We start from the raw sequence: 23,956 nt of genomic DNA, 5'->3' as shown, positions 1-23,956 counted from the left end.
CGCCGGGAAAGCAAACACGCTCCTGAAGCTGCAGAGTGCGAGAAGAGAGATCGATGCGAGTCAGTGTCTACAGAAAGCTGTCACCTAGAGACCCTCGATTTAAAGCGTCCGCTTTTTCTTCCTCCGTATCTCAGGAGCTCCGAGTCAACAGGAGCGTGTTGTCACTGATTTCCTGGGACACTTGGGGGAAAGACCTGCGGGCTCTCTCCTGGGCATGGAGAGGCTCTGATCGGTAATCGGATTTTTCCTGCATATGCCTTATTCTGAATTATGGTAAGTTTGATATACCTTGTTTACTGTCTTTTATTTATTTATTTATTTATTTATTTATTTATTTATACAATAAGGCATCATATCATTACATATATCACTTCATGGATTTACTGATTTAAACCAAACAATCCGCAGAGTTTGATGCTCATCTGTTTCGCTGCGAATTTTTATGTATTTCCTGATACTTCCAAGTCTGACTGAGAGCTTTTGAGATAAATATTACAGAAAGCATAATTTGTCCCGTTAAGAGAGTTTTTCTCCCCCCCCCCTTTTTTTTTTTCAAACCGTATCAGTGAAAAGTGTATACTAAAGTAAATTTACGGCATAATATTTCAGCTACACTATTATATTTTTTTTCCTCGTTTGGCTATTTTAAAATTATAATAATTATTATTATGATTACACAATTAGGGTAATATAATGACGGTATTATTGGTATTGTTAAAATGTTTGTTTTTATATATTGTTTTATAATTTGATTTTTAAAAATAAGACAGCCCAAATGTAATGTATAATTATAGGAATCTTCAAAGCCGTGATACAAACAGTACTTGGCACCATTCCTATTTGTGTAGGGACAAATGTTTTCTAAAGCGGAAAAATTCCGCGCCATATACAAGTAAAACTGGTTAGTTTTGTTTTTGTTTGTTTGTTTGTTTCAGGGTATTTTAAAAATCCTATGGGCTGAGAATAGTACATTCTGATTAAGCATTTAACTATAATTCTTAAAAATAATTCCCAGCAGTAGAAAATCACCATCAGCAAAACGGTTATTTTGTGTCTTGTCAAGCCATTAAAAAAACTGGGGCAGAAGTGTGTGAGGTGCCTTCTCTTTAGATTGAGCTCCTTTTGTTTTTCTTGGTGGGCTTTGAGTCCGTGGACTAATTTTTGCTCGGGCCTATAAGTACAGAAGATTACACCCAAATCACTGCCACCCGTGTAGCAGCCACGCAATGACCCTCAATGAGTAAATTAGGGGAGCCTCCCCGTTAGCGTTTTTCAAAGACTGGTATTCATATTTGTCAAGGACTCCTTCATTGCTCCAGACTAGAAAACTCGCTCTACTGTTTTGCCAGTCATTCAAATTACTTTTAAACATTTCTATCGGTTACAGGGTTGGAAGAGTAATGAGTAATGGGGTCCTCTGGTTTTAGCATTTACATAGTAAATGTATTGACATGAAAAAATTCTGACATTGCATTGTCTTGGATTTCTAGTAGACTTTTGCCATGATATATAGATAAAACATATATATATATTAATTAGGAAATATTTTTAAAAATGTACATTTAAACTTTAATAAGTTAAACAATTACATGTTTGTTTGCAGAGATCTTTTTTTAATATAAGTGGGACATGAAAATATGTTCCTTATATACCAGCACTCTGAATTTTATAAAGCCCTAGTTGGCATATCTCTCGCCTGCCACTTACTCTCAGTTGTCTCTGTTCCAAAGCGGGAGTCTTACTTTAGATAGTTGGTGTGTGAAATTCAGATCCCCAACCGTCCATATGTTAGAATCTCCTGCTACCTCTATTTCAATCTCCATAAATATCCAGGGGTCTGATGGAGGCGACAGGGATGCTGGCTCAAACCACCTTCACAACGTTTGTGCTCGAGCATGTTTGATTTAACACTGTGGTGTGTCTCCTAATAACATTAGAATAGAATAGAATAGAATAGAATAGAATAGAATAGAATAGAATTCAACTTTATTGTCATTGCACATGCACAGGTACAGGGCAACGAAATGGATTTCTTCTCTATAGCTGACCCGAGCCCCTCACAGTCTTTCTCCCTCTGCCTCTTTCTCTTCTCCCTGTTTCCTCAGACTTCATGGTTCTTATTACTAGCTCTAATAAATTGTGAATAAGCAGGAACCCGAAAAGTCCCGAGTTGTAGAGAATTCCCCATCCTGAACTGAAGGCACCCCCTCTTAAGAAAACACAAATTAATTCCAAACCCCTCTGTAGCCAAACGTTTCTGGAATGATAAATATTTTCATAGGAAGCTCTGCTCTTCCTGACTTTATCGGCACCGATTTTATGATATTTCTTCACAGCTGTGCAGCTCTTGATGTCTTATGGCTTCTGTTTGTCCCTTTCTCCTCAGCCTCTCTCTTCTCTCTCTCACTCTCACTGGGAGTCAAGCAGCTTTAATGACATGAATTTAAGGCTACAGCAGTGTTAGAACCAGACTTCTCTGTGTCATTGCAAAGCTTTCTAATTTGCTGCACTAAAATGAGTGCGTTTGTATTTGGTGCAGAACCAAATATTTTTTTTAGCCGTTTAGTCAGCTTATTATCAAACTCTTAGACACACAACTTGACATCTTCTCGTTGTGCTTCATTAAGTGTGGCGTACAGACCAAATTTGTCCACATAGTGGCATGTTGTCTTTGTCTAAATTCTCTAATATTGCACTTGGTGTTTGTCAAGGTCACAAGTATTTCCTAGGCAGTAGTTTATCCTGTCTTTTTAACAGTCACAGGGACACAATAGTCAAGTGATACAGCCAGTTTAATCCTGACTTACAAACAAGCACACAAGGTCAAAGTCATAACGGCTGCATTTATATGACCAGTGTACGTCAGTGTGATTGCTTGTTTTTGCTCTGTCTTTTTATTTTAAATATACTGTTTTTGTTTTTTTTTTTTAAATGTAGTTTATATTCTTTGCTCATAACCCGAGAAGCCTGCAACCAATCAGGTAAAATGTTAAGGAAATAAGGAAAAGTTTAAATGTCCCAAAACAACTCAACAGCAAGTTTTTTGTTGTTGTTTTTTTGGGGGGAGGGGGATTAATGTTTAGATTTTATATTAGATTTTTTTTACTAGACTTCTTTATTTATAGTCTCACAACATAAAAGCTGACAGTCGAACATCATTTAGATAATAATTTTAAATTATTAAAAACTGCACATTACTGTCAATGTGTTTGGTTTAGCAAAAAGTCAGGGCAGAAAACGTGTTTCTGTTACTTCTTGAACCACTCCAAAGTTATGAGGCCTCCTTCTTAATGCCTCCTGCTTTCCTGCCATTCTCTCCCCCATATTTAATTCCCTTAAGGCCCAGAAAGCTCCCGGCGAGTCCTTGTGGTGATGTGTGTGTAGGTCTGGGTATGTGTAATAAACTCTGGGCTGTCAGCAGACAACAGCTGTCTTTCTGGCTATCTCCTTATCTCATCTTGAATAGTGAAGCCACACACATTGCAACAAAACCTACTGTGACCATTTTTTTCTTGGGGCGGGGGGTTAATGTGTGAGCACTTTCCAAAAGAGAATTTAATATTTCTTGGTTTTCAGTAGAATATTTTTTTTTAGGTGTAGGAATTTCTTTTTTTTTTCAGCATTACTTTTTCCTCATATAATATAATGTTTTGGGGGTTTGCTTGTTTTTTTTGTTTGTTTGGTTTTTTTTTTTACAATTTTTCCATCTGTTAGTCTAAGTCACCCATCCATCCACCTATTTTCTTCCACTTATTCAATTCAGGCTCGCAAGGGACTGGAGCCTATCCCAGCTGCCACAGTATGAGGTTGCCAGTCTGTCACTGAGTTTGAATTCATATTTGATAATGTCTTATTTTTTCTGGCATTCTTATCTCCATTTTTGTTTCTTGCTTTCTTCGTCTCTCTCAGACACACACTTGCACAGTAAATTTACCAGTAAAGAAGTAATTGGACCTCGGTCTGTCCGTAGCACCTTTGAGATTCAGCTACTGCTGAGTTCTGTCTGGCCAGCTGTTAGCGGCTAAGGCAGCCACTTGCCATCATGTGCTAAGGAGACGATCGAGGGTAAACCTAATGACTAATAAAGCAGCAAGTCTGAGAGTGTGTGTACTTTAGTGTGTGTCTATGAGTTCATTAGAGAAGGCAGGAGCACTCATGCAGTCAGGCGTGTGTCACTTTTAAATTCATGAGCGCATGCACAGCCGCCCTCCCATCACCAGACCAGATGTTTTTTTACCTGGGAGCCAGACCACCATCTGACTGGGGTCAGCCCAGTTCTCCAACCCACACCCACTCCTCTAGGCTGCTGGGAGGTCTGCCAGCTGTCCCCCTCTCTGACCCCTGTCCCGGGGCACTTGTTTTGGCGTAGGTGGTCCTTCTTGGGTTTGGCAATATTACAGGGGGAAATTTTAAGGGATATTATAAGTGTTGTCCCTTGAACACAGGGAGGGAATCGAGTTTGCAAAGAAACAAATGCAAGCTGAAATGAGCAGAAATGTAGAACGGAGGAAAGAGCGCGTGTTTGAGAAATCGGGATAAAGGTGGCAGTAGTGTCGAATAAAAAAGCTTTGATTACCAAGAGACGGAGTGGGCTGCTGACATTCAAGCAGTGCTGTTGTTGGAGTTAGTCAAGTGAAAAAGACAGAACACCAAGTCTTGAAGGTAAAGTTACAGAGTGTACACAGAGTTGACAACAGGTTCACTGCTGCCAGAGGTTAATTGAAGCCGCTTGCAGAATCACTTCTGTTTCCTTCAAAGGAGTTCCCTGTCTATATCAGTTTTAAATGAACATACTTGAATAGCGTCACCATTCAGTTGTATTCGTTTGTGTCTGTTTTGTTATCTCAAGAAAAAAAGGAGACAGAAAAAAGCTGAGCTAATCAATAGAGTCTTTATTTTAATCATTTGTGTTTGTAAGATGAGATAAAACTTTATGTCTTAAAGTGGTTACGGAAGTTAAGGTTTTTTTGTTGATATTGTAAATATTGTAGATAAGTTGGGGTAAGAAGGGAGGGATTGGGGAGTGACAGGACCATTTCTACTGCAACACGTGGAACTATCTTGCGCACGTGTCTTTGTTTTTTGTAGTGTTAGCAAATATCAAACTTTGTATGGAGTCAACAAAAACATTTCTGTATGGTTTTTCCAAGTGTTACAATTAAACCGTTGCTGATGGAGTGTTTTTTGTGAGTAGCCATTGCTTTAATCATGTAGTTATAGCAATAACAGTCAGCGGTAGCAAATCACATATAGAAAATGAGCATAAAAATGGGGTGCTAAAGTAATTTACTAATATTTTAATATCCATGTTTTCTTCCAATGAAACAATAACACTATGTTACAGCTTATCTCTTTTGAAAATTGGAAACTTGGACAAAAAAAACATATGTAAATGTAAATTATGAGACAAAGCAAGCAATTCAAAGATGTGCATATTTTAGAACATTTAGTGCACATGTTTACTTAGGAAAATAATCAGCGGACATAATTGATAAAGAAAATAAGTGCCAGACCAGGCTCAGTCCCTGGATGGAAAGTTGCAGATTTGCATGAAGTTTGCGCTCTGTTTACTGAAAGATTTTCCAGCATTACTGGACAGAGTTTGCAGGCTCTGAAAGGGCTTTTTATCATCATAATACCAAAAGAAAAAAAACATCATGAAAATGTCAGGAAAAACAACAATGTTTTCCCACATGTGTACTAAATCATCTTGTGTTCATTTAGATTTGGAACTGTTGGCTTTGTTTTTACTTGTGGATGGATGTAGGGGTTTTTTTTTTTTATTATTAAATATACAAAAAAAGTTCTGAACATAAATATCCATATATTTTCCTGTTTTCTGTAGTCTGTTGAACTCTGAGTTGTGTGCCGAAAATGTTTAAACGGGGCAGTGGTTGGCAGATGGCATCAAGTTCCTCCCCAAAACATTGACATAAATCCAAATAGTGGGACCTTGTTCAATGTCTTTTATCAGCAGCTGAGAGAGAGGTTTGTGTGCAACAGCGAAACAGCCCCCCAAATTCCCCCAGGCACTTATGTGGACTGTACAAATTGAGGGCTCCAGGTGGGGTTCCATATGGCATGACCAGAGACCACCAAATTACCTTTTCAAACTTATGATTGAAAACCAATAATAAAGGTCAGACCATCCGTGGGTCACCTCAGGCTGTAACCAGACTCTTACTATAAAGTCATATCAAGACTCAGAGAGCCAGACATATGCAAACATATATTTACACTGTCAACACCAGGCAGACACTGGTTACCTAAATGTCTGACAAATGTAAATAAGATAGGGAACACACCCTGCATTGGAAATTGCCACCAGCTACAGCATCTGGTGAGGTCACCTAGTTAAAATACCAAACTTTACTAGTAGGTTTTTTTTTTTTGCTTGTTTGTTTTTTGTTGATTTTTGTCCAGATGTGATAACATGTCATAGAAACCAGTTTCTTGAACATGACAACACCTTAATAACCGAACCTAGTTTATTATGTACAGGTATAAGTTGGCTTAGTGTGAGTCAAATCTGTGGCTTTACTTAATAAAAGGTAAATCTGCATAAACAGATGTTTTCCTTTTATTTTCCCAAATGACATTCCAACCTAAAGCACAATACACTCCACAAAGGCTAGAATTTGATACCCGTGAAATAAGCCGAGGTCTAGCAGAACTCTGAGACCCAGGTGAAGCTGGTGAGACAGACCTTGTGGCCTCGCAGCCCCCTGTAGCATTGCTGGGTTTGTTTTAGCTTCGGTTTCAGTTCTTGGCCTTCCACATCTCTGTTGAGCGCCGCTCATCTTCCCTCCGGTGTCCTGTAGTTCCCATGGCCTTGGCCGCCCTCATCCCAGGCCTCAACCTGAACCAGGAAGTGCCTTGGCTTTCATACAGTTTTTGTGTTTGCGTGTACATGCATGTGTGTGTCTGTGTGGGTGTATGTATACAGGACTGTTACAACTAAAGTCAAGAGGACTCTGAACAGACGTTGCTTTTTGTTTTACTCCCTGGAAAGTACTAGGAAATGCAAAGCACAACAGAACTTCCCTTATTTTTCTTCTGCACTGCAGTATCAGTGTCATCATACTGAGCTTCACAGTCTGCCTGTGATAAGGGTCAGATTAGGCTGCAAGGACTTAAACAAAGGTTACTGGTTACATCTAAACTGCAAAGCCTGATTTTTAGATTTCAAATTGAGATGAAAATAATTCAGATACAATTTTATGCTTTTAAGCTGTGGTTGTAACATATTTACTTGGAAAAAAAAGTTTGTAATAGAAGGAAAAGAAATAACCTGCATTCGCATGTATGTATGTTTAAGGTAAGGTCAATACTATAGACCTACAAATGGATCTAGTAAGTCCTTGTGGCTGAGAGTGCGCTATTTGTAAGTAATGCATTTTGCCTGTGATTTTGTGAAGCCACTAACGGTAAATCTTTAACTTCTGCCACTTCAGTCTTCTTTCTCGGTCATATCTCTGCTGCTCTGAAACCTAGTTTCTCTTATAATTCATCACTGTCATCTGTCTCTGTCAATGTGTTGTCAGTGAGGTTGGAGGTCAGGCAGTTAGCTACAGCTTTGCCAGATTGCAATGGCCTAAGGCAAAAAGAGAGAGGGGGAGACAAAAAGAGCATATAATATTAATAAAATGTTCAGGTTATTGCAGATGTAGTCATATATTTACAAAGGAACAAGATTGTGCGGAACAAAGACAGGCAACCATAGCATTTAGTCACGCTTTTCTTCACTGCTCTGACATCTACTTGGCTACTGGGACAATACGCACACATACATCAACATTTTAGCAGAGTTCATTCTTCAGAAATTGTTTTCAGCAACATTTGGGAACATGGCTGCAGGATTTTTTTCCTGTTTGTCCTGATGTCAGGCGATAAGACTTGGCAGGCAGTTTGTGTTTTACTTCTTTACAAAGAAGTAGGATGCACTGTAACTGTACTTCCACAGCAAACTTGTAAAGACATTTCTTAGTGCATCCTCTCAAAACTATTACCACAGAATCAGTATCATTGCACGCTCCAAAATCAAGATTTCCCTTCATTTTGATCTGATATGTGTAACACAGATAGCATTTTGACATTTTCCCAGCATTGTAGTAGGAGTTCTGTTGGGCAGACTGACCTCATTCAACTTCCTCCTTTGACTTATTTATATGTGCAGATTTTGTCTAACCATCAGCCCACTTTACAGAATCCTTTTTTCTTATTTTTATTGCTTTTGTCAATTAGGTAGGACCTATCAATTGTACATCTTCTAATCAACTCTCATATCACATTACTCTGATATATCCAATTATCTGTAAATTGACAGGAAAATCAAAAAGGCCATATCGATCTGGTTGTGGTTAATTGAGTGATTTCAGAATGATTTCACTATCCAATAAAGCAATATGTTATCGTATTTCTCATATTAATTTTCAGCATTCAATTCAGTTTTATTTATACAGCTCCAAATCACAACAACAATCGCCTCAAGGTGCTTTATATTGTGAGGTAGACCCTAAAAAAAACCTTCAATTTACTCAAGAGAAGCAAGTAAATTAAAGAGCTACTGTAGCTCAAGGGAAAAATATCTTGCAAAATTTTTCCTCTCCTCATGTCATTATTTTGTCATGCCATCGTGTTTACTCACATCAGCTCTATTGTCCCACCATGTCAGCCAACAGACATGAGAAATTCTGTTTAACAGCTTTCTGTTGAAAACCCTATCCACCCCCACTGGTTTGTGAACTATTCCCTATGTAGCAACACACAATTTGCATGGCACAGGTGTCAGGCAGGAGAGTAAGTCTGAAAGGTTAAAGCAAGCTACTTTGCAAAAAAACCACAACCTTAGAAACAGTTGTACCTGGTTTCTGTAACTCCTCATTTGATTTTCAGATCCCTTATTTGACTGTCTGAAGTCACTGTGACAATGGCTTCACATCAATGCTACATTTAGCTTAATCTCTCTCCCTGAGTCTTTGTTTTCTTTAAACCTGTTCACCTTTTCAACTGTTTGCATGAATAAAATATTTTTTTCTGCTTGTTTTGCTTCAACAGGGCTTGAAGCATGTCAGTAACCTGCATGACTATGTCCTGATGGTATGTATTCACTATTGTTTCCACAGGATAGTTGACGACTGAAAGAAACCTGACAAACACTAGTGTGAGAGGATAAAGAGGTTTAAGCTCTCTCTCTACAGGAGCAGGTAAGAGAGCCAGACTACAAAGGCATGCAGTCTGCCTGAGAAATTACTGAGAGGTTTGTTACATAGTGAATAAACATCTTATCATAACTATTTATATGTTTATAACCATTTCTTTGAGTGACATTGTCTTTTTCTTGGTTGATCTCATGTTTTTTTTTCTAACTTTTTTCTAAATTGTGTCCACTCTTGCTTCATTTCACAGGGCTTCTTATTATCTAATCCAAGGACATTACACATCCTCAGGTATTCTTTTAATGACATTTGCCACTAAAATTAAAAGTGAACTAAGATTAGAACTTTTTGATAAAGCTTGTAGTTAGGACTGGATCAGGTGACTCTGAACTTTCCCATAGTTATGTTGCATAGGAGTATTTCTCCTTCTCTCCTCTTTTCATTCTACTTGTTTATTCACCACTTTGTAAATAATCATTAGTTATTATTAAACTCTCTTTGAGCCTGGTTCTGGCTGAAGTTTTGTCCTGATAGAATGGAGTTTTTCCTTCACACTGTTACCAAGTGCTTGCTCATGAAGGATCATCTGATTGTTGTGGTTTTCTCTTTCTATTTTTGTGATGTCTTTACCTTATTATATAAAGCGTGCGTATGATCAAATGAACTGTAGACATGGGTTTCAGACTCTTCAAAATACCAGTTCACACAGCTCCGGCTGTGAGCACAGAAGATCAAGCCATCTTATGTTTGCAAGAGGCAGCCAATCAAAAGAAAGCTTGTTTAAAGGGGCCTACACTAAAAGGAAATCGGAGCAAAAATAGCTTGTTTTAGCCCCGTGGATAAACTGAGGATCTGAACTGTTTAGGCCAATAAGGATTATTTTTGTCTATGGGTTAAGCTAAGCTATGCTGGTAAAGTACAAAAATTTAAATTTGCGATTCCGGAAATTGCTATAGCTCACCTTTCCTTTCATTTAACTTTTTTATTTTGATTTGTTTAAGTTTTTAAGCTTTTAATAACAGACGAAGCAAAGAGACCAAAACAAAAAAAACAATGCGTATCTTTCAATTTTATCAAAGATTCCTGGCATCCACCCATTCTTCCCCTTTCTAACATGACAAAAACAGAGAAGTCAAACTCTCTAACAAAAGCTTCCTCTTTCCAGGATCATTGTCATGGCAGCATATGGACAGACTCAGTACAGCCCTGCGCTCCAACCTGCAGGACCATACGCATCGTACACGCACCACACACAGGGCTACAGCATGCCATCTTACAGTAAGTACAAACAAACATGGTTTTATGAATATACAAGGCAATGACATTCTAAAACAGTGACTTGAGGTGGACACTAGGGGAACAAACATTTTGTAATGTACACAACAAACCAGGGCATTGTGCTACGAAGATAAATTGCCATTTTACTTACACCAATAAGCCACAGCATTAAAACAATATTTTGTGGGTCTTTCTCATTCAAGTCAAAACAGCTGCGATTAGTCAGGGCATATACACTAGCTCTCTGGCTGCGTCTTGTGATGTTTGGGGCTGAGTGGAACAGTTTGTTCTAGGCATCCCGCAGATTGGTTGATTTGACTAGGATTTGGAAGGATCAGGGGCCAAATGATTCGTCCGTAGAGCTGTTTCTGTGGAGTTTTTGCAGGTCGTGAGGTGCATTGTTCTAGCCTGCTGCCTTTGAAGGGGTGAACATGTGTCGAAGTGGGTGGCATGTAGCAAACTAACATCCAGGAAGGCCAGAACCACAGGCTTACCAGCAGAACACTGCGTTATAACAAGCTGATCACGTCACTTGTCACTTGTTTTAGCATTATGGTTAATCTAGGCTCTGTTCAGGAAAATGGATTTCAAGAGATGGACCAATCTAGACACTCAAATGTCAAACCTTGATAGTCAACCTCATTGTGTTCTGTAGGTTTAATTATCTCAACTGATTACCATGAATTAGACCAAACCGTTTTCTGATTTCAACATCGAAACTCTAGTAATAGCGTGTTTGGTATAATTGATAATGAAAATAACTTCCAGCATTGTTGGTTAGTCTTGCCCTGAATGCAACATTAATTTTCTGTTTTTTAATGTTATTTTAGATATTAAAACTGAGGATGGCCTAAGTCACTCACCAGGACAGACAGGACTACTGGGCTACTCCAACTTCAGCAGTACTCCATCAAGTCAAAGTCTCTACAGCTACTCTCATACACATGGTTAGTCTGAAACACTGTATGTACTGAAACTAAGGACACGCTACCGCACACAACAAAGCACAGACCTTTTATAAGGCATCTCTGATATTGCGTTACTGGATGGAGCATCCATACTCGCCGTCATCCCTAGCTCCTCTCCTCTCTCTGCCACACCTGTTCTCCATTAGCTGCGGTCTGGACTCCTGGCGTCAAAAGTCTCCCCACCCCTCCTCTTTTTCATGGGGTCAGGCCCCTTTTCTCCACTCAGACCAACAACACAGCATGCAAACGCTTGTGTCAGTTTCTCTGGAGAGGGAGTCAAAAAAAACATGTAGATGATAGGAAGAGAAAATGAGAGGATAGAGGAAAAATATGAATTGTAGAGATAACAAAAACTAGGCAGAGGGTCTTGTTGGCAGTCAAATGATTTGACTAAGATGTAGAACTCGTGAGTCTGTTCAGCGCTATGCCCGTGCAGGTCTGTGTGTGTTTGTGATTGAGTGTGTGTGTCTGTGCTGTACACATTCCTCAGTCGTCCGGCGCCCAAAGCATGACTTGCTCAGTGCGACTTTATGGCTTTGAAACCAGCGTGAAATTGACCTTGTGTGTGAGAGGGGAGAGGTTAAGGGGCATTTTACGGAGGGTTGAATGGGTTTAATATTGCAGACAGAGCATGAGCTTTTTCCACTGAATGAAAGCGACAAGGAGAAGATGAAACAATTTCGGGCAATAAACCGATGAGTGGACGTGCTTTTAAAATGCTGTTATTTTGCATTGAATATTTTTCAGAATAACAACCCAGTACTTTCTGAATCTTACTGCCTTTCTTCTTCTTGTGTCTATAAGGTTGGATACCAAATGACTACTCACTAGCAAGGATAATTACCTTGTGTTATTCTCACTTCAACAAAATCAGACACCACACAGACTTTGTACAAGGTTAAAAGCCATCTAATGTTGGGAACTTGCATTGTCACAAGCATTTCTAAGTTCATGGCTGCAGTTAAAATGAGCACTAAACTGTCATGTTGTGAATAAGCAGAGTTCATTGTTTGTGAATAACTATAGTTTACTCTATTGCCAAAATAGTCATGGTGATAGATCCTTTTCCTTTCAGTTAGTTAACGGACTAACTCAGCGGTCCCCAACCCCCGGGCCTCGGACCGGTACCGGTCCGTGAGTCGTTTGGTATCGGGCCGCGAGAGTTGAGGCTCAGGTGTGAAATGTATGGTTTTCAGGGTTTTTATCGGTTTTCAGCGTTATTTTGTTATTGTTTTTATCGTTAACTCGGTTTTCCTGGGTCTTTTCACGTGTGTTATGAATAAATCTTCTTTTTTTTCGGTACCGGTACTAGTTTTATTTTGTTGTATTTATCCGCGACACCTTAAAGGCCGGTCCGTGAAAATATTGTCGGGCATAAACCGGTCCGTGGCGCAAAAAAGGTTGGGGACCGCTGGACTAACTGACTGATGACTGAGTAGTTGTTTCCACAGCTTTTTAATTTACCCTAATCTTCCTCTTCGAAGAAGAATCGCTAGTCTTTTACACGGTTAAGTTTGTGCTCTGCTTAAAATCCAATGTTATCCAATATGAATGTCATGCTTTATCTTTCTCCACTCACCCACTGACTCCAGATCAATTGCTTGTCAGCTCTTTACAGACAAGTTAAATCTTTTTTTCCATATAACTTTCTTTTAGGAGAATATTCAGATGTGAGGCATTACACAGGAATGTAAATATTCTTGTAAACACACTTTTGATGAAGCCTCTCAGAAACTGCAAAGCCTTTAGTGACTGTGCTTTGTTAGATCACCCTTGAACCAACAAACAGTTTTTAACATAGTGTACTTAAAGCTTGAAGGACACTGTTTCCAAACAAAATACAGTTGTTTGAATATTTGTATGCATAAATCATTAACTGAAAACTTCAAACGGTAATAAACTGCCACAACAACCAAATGTTTGTAGGATTTCAGAATGTTTCCATGTCATCCATTATACTGCACACAATACGCAAGCTACACACACACACACACACACACCACAAAGAGCCTTCAGAAAAACTTACTGTACACTGTGTGTACAACTCAAACCAAATGGGGGCTATGGGAGCTTTTTGTGTTTACTCCAGAGACGTCCTATATTTTTCCTTTAGTCACTCTAAAGGCTGTTGTGTTATTTGAGACCATTTCATTGTGATTCTTCCACTGAGTCATTATTCTACTGTTTGTCATGCACTGTGTCATGGTGAAGAAGGAGCAATGATCTTATGAAACAATGAAGGGTAAACATAAGGTAATTACATATAGGAAGCTAGGAAGCGAGCAGTGTCTGTTAATTAACTTCCAAACTATCCCATGGAATTACTTATTGCTTAAAACCACCCATTCAATAAACGGTACAGGTGGAAATAAAACAAATAGTAGGCATGTCATTTGATCTGTTTTTCATATGAATGCAGATGGCAATAGACACAATCATCTATAACAAGCTGCATAACAAGAAACGGCTTTTAGTTTCTCTAAAACGGGAACATTAAAAGGTCGAACGGCTTTTAAAAATGTTCTTTCTTTTACTTTACAGTTACTACAACTGTCCTGTAACTCAGCTGGTTTAGCAAAGACTGCAAAATTTGTCAACTGTCATCTTCTTCGGTTCATAACATGCATAACTGTCTGTTTGTAAATTCTGAAAATGTAACTGTTTTACATGAAGTTGTTAGGAAATAGTATCCCCATTTTAAGGAACCACACACAACATACTTTTTTTTTTTCACAGTTAGTAGAAGTTCATTTGATCCTCTTTGGCTAATAGCCAGCATTATTGCATTTTTTTATTTTTTTATTTTTTTTTTTTTTGGGGGGGGGGGGGGTTAATTTAATTTGCTTTTTTTTTAAAGCTACATCAAGATAATGGTTAAACTAAAGGGATGGAATGAAAATTAGAAATATATCCAGTTCTGTGGGTGAAGGTGATAGAATTACAGGAGAAGTAGTTAATCAGACAAACAAACAGTATGCACATACCTGACAGGAAGATGCGAGGTGAGACGGCATTAATGTGGGGCAAAATCGCTCGGAGGGAGACATTCTTGCCTTGGCTTGATTAGATTAGAAGATTCCCAGAGCAGCAGGAGCAGCAGACTTTCCCACCTGTATTGTCATGTCCATAATAAATCACACTCTAACCTTCTACAGCACTTAGCTGTCAAAGAGGAGTCAAAGTTTACTGCTCAGTACTTCCTCTACTCAGATCACAGATCAGATTGGATCTTGCGAAATTATATATGAAGCGGATTCAACAATACTAGATGGAGCAAAGTCAAATATCCCTCCAGTTTGAAATTGTATCTTTTTTTTTTAATCCTTTATGAGTGATTTATACCTTAAAGCTAACCCTTGTCTGTGCATCATTCCTTAGGTAGTGGAATCTCCTCTGGAATTTTTCAAGGCACCCATGCAATATCAAGTTCAACCCCTTTCAACCCTGCACAACAAGTGAGTATCTAAGTTCTTACTAGCAACACGTGAACAAAATGTTTCTTTGTATATAGTTATTTGCAGAAATAAAAGGGGAACTCTAAAAGTCCTGTAATCGGTTATCAACTGATGTTTGACGTCACTGACTAATATTCTTGTCTGTGTTGGCAGGAGTTTTCAGCGTATTCAAGCTACAGTCAGAGTCAATACTCGCCGTATTATAACTCACATCACTACAACAGCCCCTACCTAACCAGTAGCAACATTAGCCCTGCTGCGATCACTGCTCCATTAGCCTATCAGCACCCAGAACACCCAATTATGTTGCCCAATCACAGCCCAGAGTCACATACAGGTAAAAACTGTATTTTGTTTTATTTCTAAGCTTTTTTTAAGAATATATGAGTCATTTAATCACTTTAATTATACTATGTGTCATTTTTTTAAATCATTGTGACATTAAGAAAAAGAATACAAAAACTGAAATCTTTAAAATTTTACTTGCCTGATGATTCTGAAAACCATGTGGTTGCCCCTTTGAACATACAAATTGTTGTTTGTGACCAGTTTAAAAAAAAAAAAAAAAGTAAGAAAAAAATATTTCTGTCTTTTAGGAGAGTACCACCCACCACCCAGCCCCCCCACACCAGGTAAAGAGGAGGGGGTCCCAACACGAAGGGGTTCAGATGGCAAGTTAAGAGGAAGAAAAAGAGCCAGTGACCCCGCTCCACCTTTGGACTCTGATATTGAGGTAAACCCATGGTCACACATTGTTGGAAATTATCAGCATTTCTCTCCAATATTTATCTTTCTCTCTCACACACACTCACAAACTGTCATGTGGTTAACATTACATATCTGTTATTTCACTGCAGCGAGTGTTTATCTGGGATCTGGATGAAACCATCATTATTTTCCATTCGCTCCTCACGGGAACTTTCTCCACACGATTTGGCAAGGTATGGCGATATGACCATTCTTGTTGTCATTTACCGTAAGGAGTATGTACTGAAGCTATATTCACACCCAATTCCAGCGATAAGGCTGGTGGACACATGATCCTAACAACAAACCCGTAACCCTGTTTTCTCTCAGCAATCAAGTGCTTATTTAACTTAGTGGTCAACAGTTTGGCTGCCTGAGACAAGTGACCTTTGGGTCTCATCCCTGAGCATTTTCACACGCTGGCTGTTTTTCCTTTCTGCCCTCCTGTTTCTTTTCATAATGCAGCAGGGCTGTTTAGCTACCCCGACAACCTGCCGCGTGATTGACAGCCAGCGGGACCTTTACATAACAGACAGGCAGCTGACGAGGGGCGGACAGTGGTGCATTTCTTGTTTTTGGCCGGGGATCTGTGTTTTGAATTCTCACGGTCCCCCTGTGGGTTGACACAAGGCTGATGGGAGTTTGAGAGCAGCGTTTCTGATGGGCCAGGGATCTGTTGTTTCTTTTTCTTTCTCTTCTGCCACGGTGAGGGGGTGAAGAGAGAAAGAGCAGAAGGGCCAAGAAAAGAGAAGGAGCAAGTTAGACTGTGTGGATGTGTTGAAATGTGACTCATGTGCCAGAAATTCCTGATTCCTCCCACCACCCAAACACCCCACTGTTGGATCTAGGGAAACTCGGGACAGATTCTGACATCAAAACTAAGACAAGCAGTAAAGGAACTGAATGAATGACAGTGGAAAAACAAATGAATAGACTAATATTGAGATGGCTCAGAAGCTAGAAATATTTTGTTGTTGTTGTTCCTACTATGGGAGAAATAATATAATCATTTCTGGAGTTAATTAACTCTGTTTGCATCCTGCTTCTCACCATAAGCCTCTTCCAACTGGATCAATGTAATTTGCTCTTATTATTAACAAATGCTTGGGCATTTATAAAGTAAAGGTAAGTCTGGGCCCACTCTGAGGAAGACTAATGGGTCTGTTGAAAGAAACCTGTTTTCACTAGCTTGGTGAGCCAGAGGTGAATAGATGTCCACATGAGGAGCTGACCCTTACTCCCAAAACCTTGCTTCCATTATCTCATTTATCATGCAGCACCTCACTCTATTCTCCAGAGTGTGAATTCTCTTCCCAAACCCTGTCTTTTATATCACAAACAAAAGTCCCCTGCAAAGGTGCAAATTTGGGAACCAATTTTTCTTGCATGTTCTTTCCTTTTCTACCAGTTTTCATCTTCATTCCTCTGCTTTGGGGTTAAAAGAAAGAGGCTTTTATTAGATTTTCTGTGTAGTAGTAACCACAGTCTTCAGAGAAGGGTGATTACAGACAATTATTTCAATTATTGGACAAACAAACCTTTCTCAAGCCTTTAACTCCACCCACTTCACCCTTTCTATTCACCTCTTCCTTAGTCCTCGCCCACTGCATTTTCTCCCAGTCACCTGTGTCCTCCCCGTCGCTCCTATTGAACTTATTTTGGCCTTTGTCCTTAATCACCTTTTTTTTAAGCCCTTTTGTGGAGGGAGGTATTTTGTAATTGCTGTGATTTACCCTACTTGTGTCATCAAGTCCATTTTACCAACCTGAGTGAGAACACAGCCCTGCTTGTCATTTCAAATGAACTAATTAAATGATCACCTTTGGCTGACTTTTCCTGGCTTTGCGTGTCTTGCTGCCAAAGAGGAGTTATCAAAACAATGCACCACTCATATGTACACACCTTTTCTTTTTTTCTTTTTTAAAAAAAAAAAGTTGAACAACATGGATGATTTGTCAGCCAGACTGCTGGCACATTATGATTTATATTTTCTGAATGTGGTAATTCAGAAAATGCTTATTAAAAACTGAATTGAAGTTATTGTAATGCAAAACCTGGTTTTTACTTTGCTTTCTATATGATTGAAAATAACAGAAAATAAAAGGTTTGAGGGAAAAGGTGAAAGACTGACTACATTTCAGCTATTATATCCATTGCATTTAAGGTGCCAGTAGTTAAACGAGTCTACATGTATACGACTGAAAATAAGGGTTTTAATAGTTGCTGACTTCGATTAGTTTGCATTTCTGACCAAAAGCAGCAGCAGAGAACAGTTGGGGAAGCTTGTTGACTGAATTTATGAACGCCAAAACAAATAGCTCAGAATGAAGATGGCAGAGATAACGATAAGCAATAAAGTTTGATTGACAGATAAATATTCACGCCTACCTTCTTCTGGAACCTGTTTATGTAAATCCTTTTACTTAGAGCAGAACAAAGCTTCTATTATGTGTGCATTGACATAATGAAAAGAGCAGTAATGTTAAATAGCTTTAAATGAACAATTTATTCTCTAAATACCAAAGCTTCTAGTCTGAACATAAGCCCAGAATTTTATTTCTATGAACATGCTAACAAAGAGCATAGCCTTTGTTCACATTCACATTCTATTCATGGTGCCAAATCTGTTTATAGTTTTAGTTAAGGATGCCAAAAAGAAAAAATTCTGTTACTGTCCACACTAACTTTTAACAGTTTTCTTCTCTCCATCTTGTGCGAGAATGGCATATACAACATGTGTCAATTTTTCCTGCCTCTGTGTGTATCAGGACTCTTCAAAGGCAGTGTCTCTGGGTTTGTGGATGGAGGAAATGATCTTCAACTTGGCTGACTCAAGGCTTTTCTTCAATGACCTGGAGGTGAGGTTTGAAATTTGTGTGATGAACCGTAACTGTTGAAAAAAGAAACACAATGAAAATTCCAAGACTCAGTGTTGATTAATTAGCGGTGTGCTTTGCTGCACAAAGAAAATTGTGCCAGTGTACTATTTTCATATTTGGCTTACAGTGCACTGGATCTCAATATATTCTAATAATTGTGTGACTTTTTCCAGTAAGCTGGAAAACTGTAGCACTGAAAATTATCCAGCAATGTAAGCTGGCATACAGTTAACCAGAAAACCTTGCCTGCAAGAGCTTAGCGAGCGGTTTGACATTTTGCTGCTTTTTCTTCTTACATAAAGCACGGTGGCACTCATTGAAGAAATCCCTTCACACAATATCTATCTCGTATTTATTCTTTCTGCTGCATTTACAGCATTACCCAAACAATTTACTTTCATGGGGAATTGACAGGACATCAAAAAAAACTCCCAAAGTTAATACACAACGTCTTAAAATGATGACTCCTTAAAAAAAGAAATAAAAGCCTCTGTTGGTCATTAAAATGCATTTTAGTACCTGCTAGTGACTGAACAACGCATGTGTTTTTCATCCTAAATTCCTTAACCTTGTTCTGACAAAGAAGAAAACCTGAAGAGCTGCATAGAAAAAGAGAACAAGTACACTTTGTGATATAATTATAGGTCTGTGTCTGAGTATCCAAGGGGGAAATTAGTCAAATGGGAGGAGGAACAGTCAAGAAGAGGGAAAGGAGCCAACAAAGCCATTTGCAAACCCAGTTTTTATCCCTCCTTTTGTTGTCAGGACTCAGTAAAGCTCTAAAGCAGTGCCCCATATCAGGCTGACAAAGCCTGTTAAGTCTTAAGGTGCAATTATCTTGTCCTTATCATGTCTGTGGCAACACCAGTGGCTACAACTGCTGCTGTCATGACTCACGTATTGTAAATAGTCGGTGTTACTGTCTGACTAATCAAGTCCATCATTGCCAGTTGAAATTTTAATGGTTTAAAAAAAAAAAAAAGATTTCAGATTGTTCTAGTTTTCTTTATCTCAATTTAACGATACAACTAATCAAAATCAGACTAACTCAGACTTTTGCTTTTTGAGACTTTTAGCATATGTGCAATTTTTTTTATTTTATTCTGCACTTACATTGACATTTTAGGACTTGCAGAGCTGACAGATGAAGGATCCAGTTTGCTTTTGTCCGTATTAAATAATCAAATGTTTGAAATTAAATTATACAAAGGTAATCCGCATTGTACGGTCAGCAGTTACATTTCAGCATGGGTGGATGTCACCTGAGTGGGAGTGGGTTGCAGCCCCTGGGAATATAGTTATGCAGCAATGTAAGGGAGATGAGGTAGCGTCTCCGTCTGGGAAAGGTGATAGGAGAGCCGGTCTGTACTGGGCCGTTGCGTTACAGTTTGGAGTCATACTAGGACTCCATTTTTAAGCATGTGCGTGCTTAAAAACAGAGTATATCACTGAGTGTGCAGAAACCAGAGTGCAAGTTTTTGCTTGATACCTTTGCATGGTGTGTTTTCACTTAGTCTGTGATGACTGACTTGTCCTACTTTTTTTTTTTTTTTTTTTTTTTTTTTTAAATTTAACATATCAAATCATAATAGCTGTTTTCAAATTTCTTGTTTTACTGCATATTGCTGAAGGTGTTTTGGCTGCAGACACTTGGTTAAGCTACAGTGTGGTTTTGTTCCCTGCAGTCTGGTTGGCTGCATTAACGTCCAACAGAGACAAATATGCAAACCATTGTGCTTGTCGGACAATGAGTGATTCTTAAGAGAATTTCTTTCTTTTTTTAACCAGTGGTTAAATTGTTAGGTGTATTTAAAAAAAAGTGCAGATTTACTTTACTTCACTATGTGGTTGCGCTAGAATTGCACCACTATGTTGACGACTTTTTTTCCGTGGCGCCTTACTGGCCCATTTCCTGACACCTTATTTCCTCCTTCCTTGTATTTTATTTTAACCCTTTTTTTTTTCATATCCATTGTGCTATCATTTCTATAGAGCAGAGACCTGCCTGTAAATGGCTTTACTCTGAAAAGGATCTCGTCATATATCTGCTCTCCTTTTCATTTCCCAGGAATGTGACCAAGTCCATATTGATGACGTGGCATCAGATGACAATGGACAGGACCTGAGGTAAAGTTTCTGCTGTGTTACTGTACTCAAAGCTTAGCTGGGAAACTGACAGTTCTGCTATGGCTTGTGAACCAGACTTGCCCTCTGGGTTTTAGTGGGCAGGAAGAGAAAAGCATGAAGATGAGATGGGGGCTGTGTGCATCTGTGTGTGCTCATGCATGCAAGCATGTGCATGTCTTTTATTTTCCCTACTTCCACAGTCATATAATATGTCAGAGGATTATCCAGTGCTTTCATTTCTCATCAAACTATCTCTTTCATTCCCTCTGTCTCCCTCAGTGCTGGCGTTTTATTGCATAAACTTGTTGAAACACTTTAAGATGCTTTTAGGAATGATTTGAGCGAACCAGTCTGTATTAAAGTACATTTTTGACATATTTATTTTATTGAACTTGGACCTTTTCATTTGAGTATGTTTTTATATCTATTCTAGTCACACTACATGTATATAATATTTTTAGTGACAAATGCTCATTCAATTTTACAGGATTTCTTGGCCCGGACAGTTTCATTTGCACTGGCACATTTCCCTACATTTGATGAAAAGCTCGAGCAATGCTTTCTTTTTCAATGGTTGAATTGCTTTAATAAATTCCTGCAACCCTAAAATATATTAGTGAATATAGCCACTGATTCTTGGAGTACCAATGTCAACAATGATGAACTATTACAATAAGATCTTCAGAAGAATTCAGCTCACGCCTTTATGATTTATATCCTGGCTGTTTTCTTTATTGTGACTCTGCAGCACTTATAACTTTGGGTCGGATGGCTTCCAGAGCCCAGCAGGAGCAGGATCTCTGTGCCTGGGGTCAGGGGTCCACGGAGGGGTGGACTGGATGAGGAAACTAGCTTTCCGATACCGCAGAGTCAAGGAGATCTACAACACATACAAAAATAATGTCGGGGGTAAGTTCTAGTCTCATTTTATACAACATTGCTGTCTATGTGTGACGTGAAAGTTTAGAAATTCTTCCTTCCTTCTTTTATGTGGGGTTTTCGTGCACTTATTAAACACCTAACACTTACAGGAAGTTAGATGATGAGATTATTCTACACAAATGCAAATATTTATCAACTGTAGGACTTTCACCAGTGCCCTTAAAGGCAAAAGAGAAACTAACTGTAAGTGTTACACCTAGTCAGGCTTCAGTGGGTAAAGAGTTAAAGAACTAAATCTTAACATCTAAGAATCAAAAGATGATTGATTTGAAGTCATAAAGTAGGACCTTTTCATTTGAGTTCATTCAAATTCAAATTTTATTTGTCACACACACACACAACCATACACAGTATGACATGGGGGTGAAATGCTTGTAGCTGTACAATGCCCGACTATTAAATGACAGAAAAAAAGTTTTACAATATTTACAATTTACAGGTTACTACAAAATTTACAAATTAACTTAGGAATTTACAGTAAAGAACGTGCAAATAGCAGAAGAGATTATAAAGATTATGAATATTATTATAAATCCTATAATTTATAATTATAGGATTATAGGAAATGTGTGGTGGTGCGTGTGATGATGTGATGTGTTTCATTAGGTTCCTATTTTCTTTCTAGGCATAAACATGCAGTTTGGATATGAAGAAGAGTAAAATACTTGTTTCCAAGATTATCTGTCAAGCTTTTGTTCTTCTTGATGGTCAGGTTTACTGGGCAGCCCCAAGAGAGAAGAGTGGTTACAGTTAAGGAGAGAGATGGAAGTCCTCACTGACCTGTGGCTGACTCAAGCACTCAAAGCTCTGGCTCTCATCAACTCAAGGTCAGTTTATGCTTCCATAGTTTTATTACCACTTAGAGGTGAATTAAATGTTAGCTTTGTTTAATTTGACATTTTCATTTTTTTTCTCAGTTTGTGACAAAATATATTTGTTTGTCATATTTACTGACTTTAGTGCCTGTCTTGCCCTCTTTCAGGCCTAATTGTGTGAATGTGTTGGTGACCACTACTCAGCTCATTCCAGCCCTGTCCAAGGTGTTACTCTATGGTTTAGGTTCAGCCTTCCCCATAGAGAACATATACAGTGCCACCAAGACAGGTGAGAAAACTTCAAGGGAAAGTAGGCAAGGAGATAATATCACAGTTAAGCAAGTGAAAAGGCTGTAATAATAATTTAAACTGTGATTTTTCTCCTTTTCAAAGGCAAAGAAAGTTGTTTTGAGCGTGTCTCTCAGAGGTTTGGTCGGAGAGCAGTCTATGTGGTGATAGGAGATGGAGCTGAAGAGGAGACTGTAGCCAAGAAGGTAAAACTGTCTGGTTTTATTATTACTTTAACGGCTGAAAAATGGGCCACAGCAAATCAGTTAACCTTACACTATGCTTGATTTCTGCAGCTTCTGTGGTATGGGTTTGTTTTTTCATGAAATTGCTGTTTTGAGATTTTCCTAGATTTTTTTTTCTAATGCTTTTCTATAATGTTATCCAGATGTATCTGTGTACTATAGCACCCCTCCAAATGGGACAATACTTCACATATGCTCTTCTTCTGCAGAAACACTGAAAACTTCTGAAAAGATACTATCTTAAGTTTCAATGTTATACTCTATACACGCGTTTGATATGACATTATTTTTGTTTTATCAGAAGAACATGCCATTCTGGAGAGTGTCCTGTAGGGCTGATCTCGAGGCTTTGAGCCACGCACTGGAGCTGGACTACCTCTAGAGGGCGCCATCCATCACATTCTGCTCTTATGCTTGTGTTATGAGAAACTCTGGAGCTTCTGAGTGCACCTTGCAGGTGAAGATTCCCCTGGAGACTGATTAAAAGTCAGTACTGCTATATTGAGCAAGCACTCTGACAGACAATTTTATACCCAAGCCAATGGATTTTGTGGGGATTCTGAAGCAAGGCTGCAGTGTCTGTGATACATAAATATGAAAAAAAGGGCTGGAAACAAAATAAAAGGCCAAAGTGAAATAAGGGACCAAAGCCTCATCGCTAACTCCAGGGAATTATGGTTAATACCGATAATATTAATCATATAAAACAACAAACTTACTTTTTTTTTTTTTTTTAATTCATCTTGAGTTTATAAATTGTTCCGTTTTCAGGATATTTACATCCTGTTTAGCGATCACAGTGAGTAAAGTTCAGATTGTTGATGACTTTTTCTGCTGTGTCTTTATATTTCTTTTGAGACTTAACAAGTTTTTTTACTGGCCATTAATGTTGTAAAGACAAAATTAGAAGCAAGAATTCTGATATTGTGATTTTTAGTAATAAATGTTAAATACCATTCTCTTAAAGGTAGGGGCTATTAAATAGTCTGCATTTCAGCTTTACAGTCTGAGCTATTTACTGGTTCAGTTTTACAATACAGTACGGTAATAGTTT

At 38.5% G+C, this 23,956-nt stretch overlaps 1 protein-coding gene across 3 annotated transcripts; it reads left to right on the top strand.

Annotated features, from left to right (window-relative positions):
* eya2 (EYA transcriptional coactivator and phosphatase 2) lies at positions 1–23,713 on the top strand. Of its 3 annotated transcripts, none has more exons than XM_085407451.1 (16): positions 2–273; positions 9,126–9,206; positions 9,409–9,449; positions 10,324–10,436; positions 11,267–11,383; positions 14,783–14,859; positions 15,013–15,196; positions 15,456–15,592; positions 15,717–15,800; positions 18,375–18,464; positions 20,554–20,612; positions 21,361–21,521; positions 22,267–22,381; positions 22,537–22,658; positions 22,763–22,863; positions 23,204–23,713. In XM_085407451.1, exons 4-16 carry the CDS (start codon positions 10,334–10,336, stop codon positions 23,282–23,284), a joined length of 1,431 nt encoding a protein of 476 aa, XP_085263577.1. In that variant the 5' UTR covers positions 2–273; positions 9,126–9,206; positions 9,409–9,449; positions 10,324–10,333; the 3' UTR covers positions 23,285–23,713. The 3 variants fall into 3 exon arrangements, with proteins under 3 accessions (XP_085263579.1, XP_085263577.1, XP_085263578.1); XM_085407452.1 differs by having other exon boundaries at positions 9,058–9,206; XM_085407453.1 differs by lacking the exon at positions 11,267–11,383 and having other exon boundaries at positions 1–273.
* Positions 23,714–23,956: the final 243 nt, after the last annotated feature.

The sequence above is a fragment of the Rhamphochromis longiceps genome, linkage group LG5, assembly GCF_057381845.1.
Source record: "Rhamphochromis longiceps isolate RC_006_pf linkage group LG5, R_longiceps_female_GT1.1, whole genome shotgun sequence".
Classification (NCBI taxonomy): Eukaryota; Metazoa; Chordata; class Actinopteri; order Cichliformes; family Cichlidae; genus Rhamphochromis; species Rhamphochromis longiceps.
This window is presented reverse-complemented; position numbering and strand designations above follow the sequence as displayed.

What these genes read in the sequence shown, in the direction of transcription:
- eya2 (XM_085407451.1), top strand. Translation starts at nt 10,334, where the DNA reads ATGGCAGCATATGGACAGACTCAGTACAGCCCTGCGCTCCAACCTGCA. An exon ending in CAGCTACTCTCATACACATG is followed by an intron (nt 11,384 to 14,782) that starts GTTAGTCTGAAA and finishes ATCATTCCTTAG; the next exon opens with GTAGTGGAATCTCCTCTGGA. An exon ending in GACAATGGACAGGACCTGAG is followed by an intron (nt 20,613 to 21,360) that starts GTAAAGTTTCTG and finishes GTGACTCTGCAG; the next exon opens with CACTTATAACTTTGGGTCGG.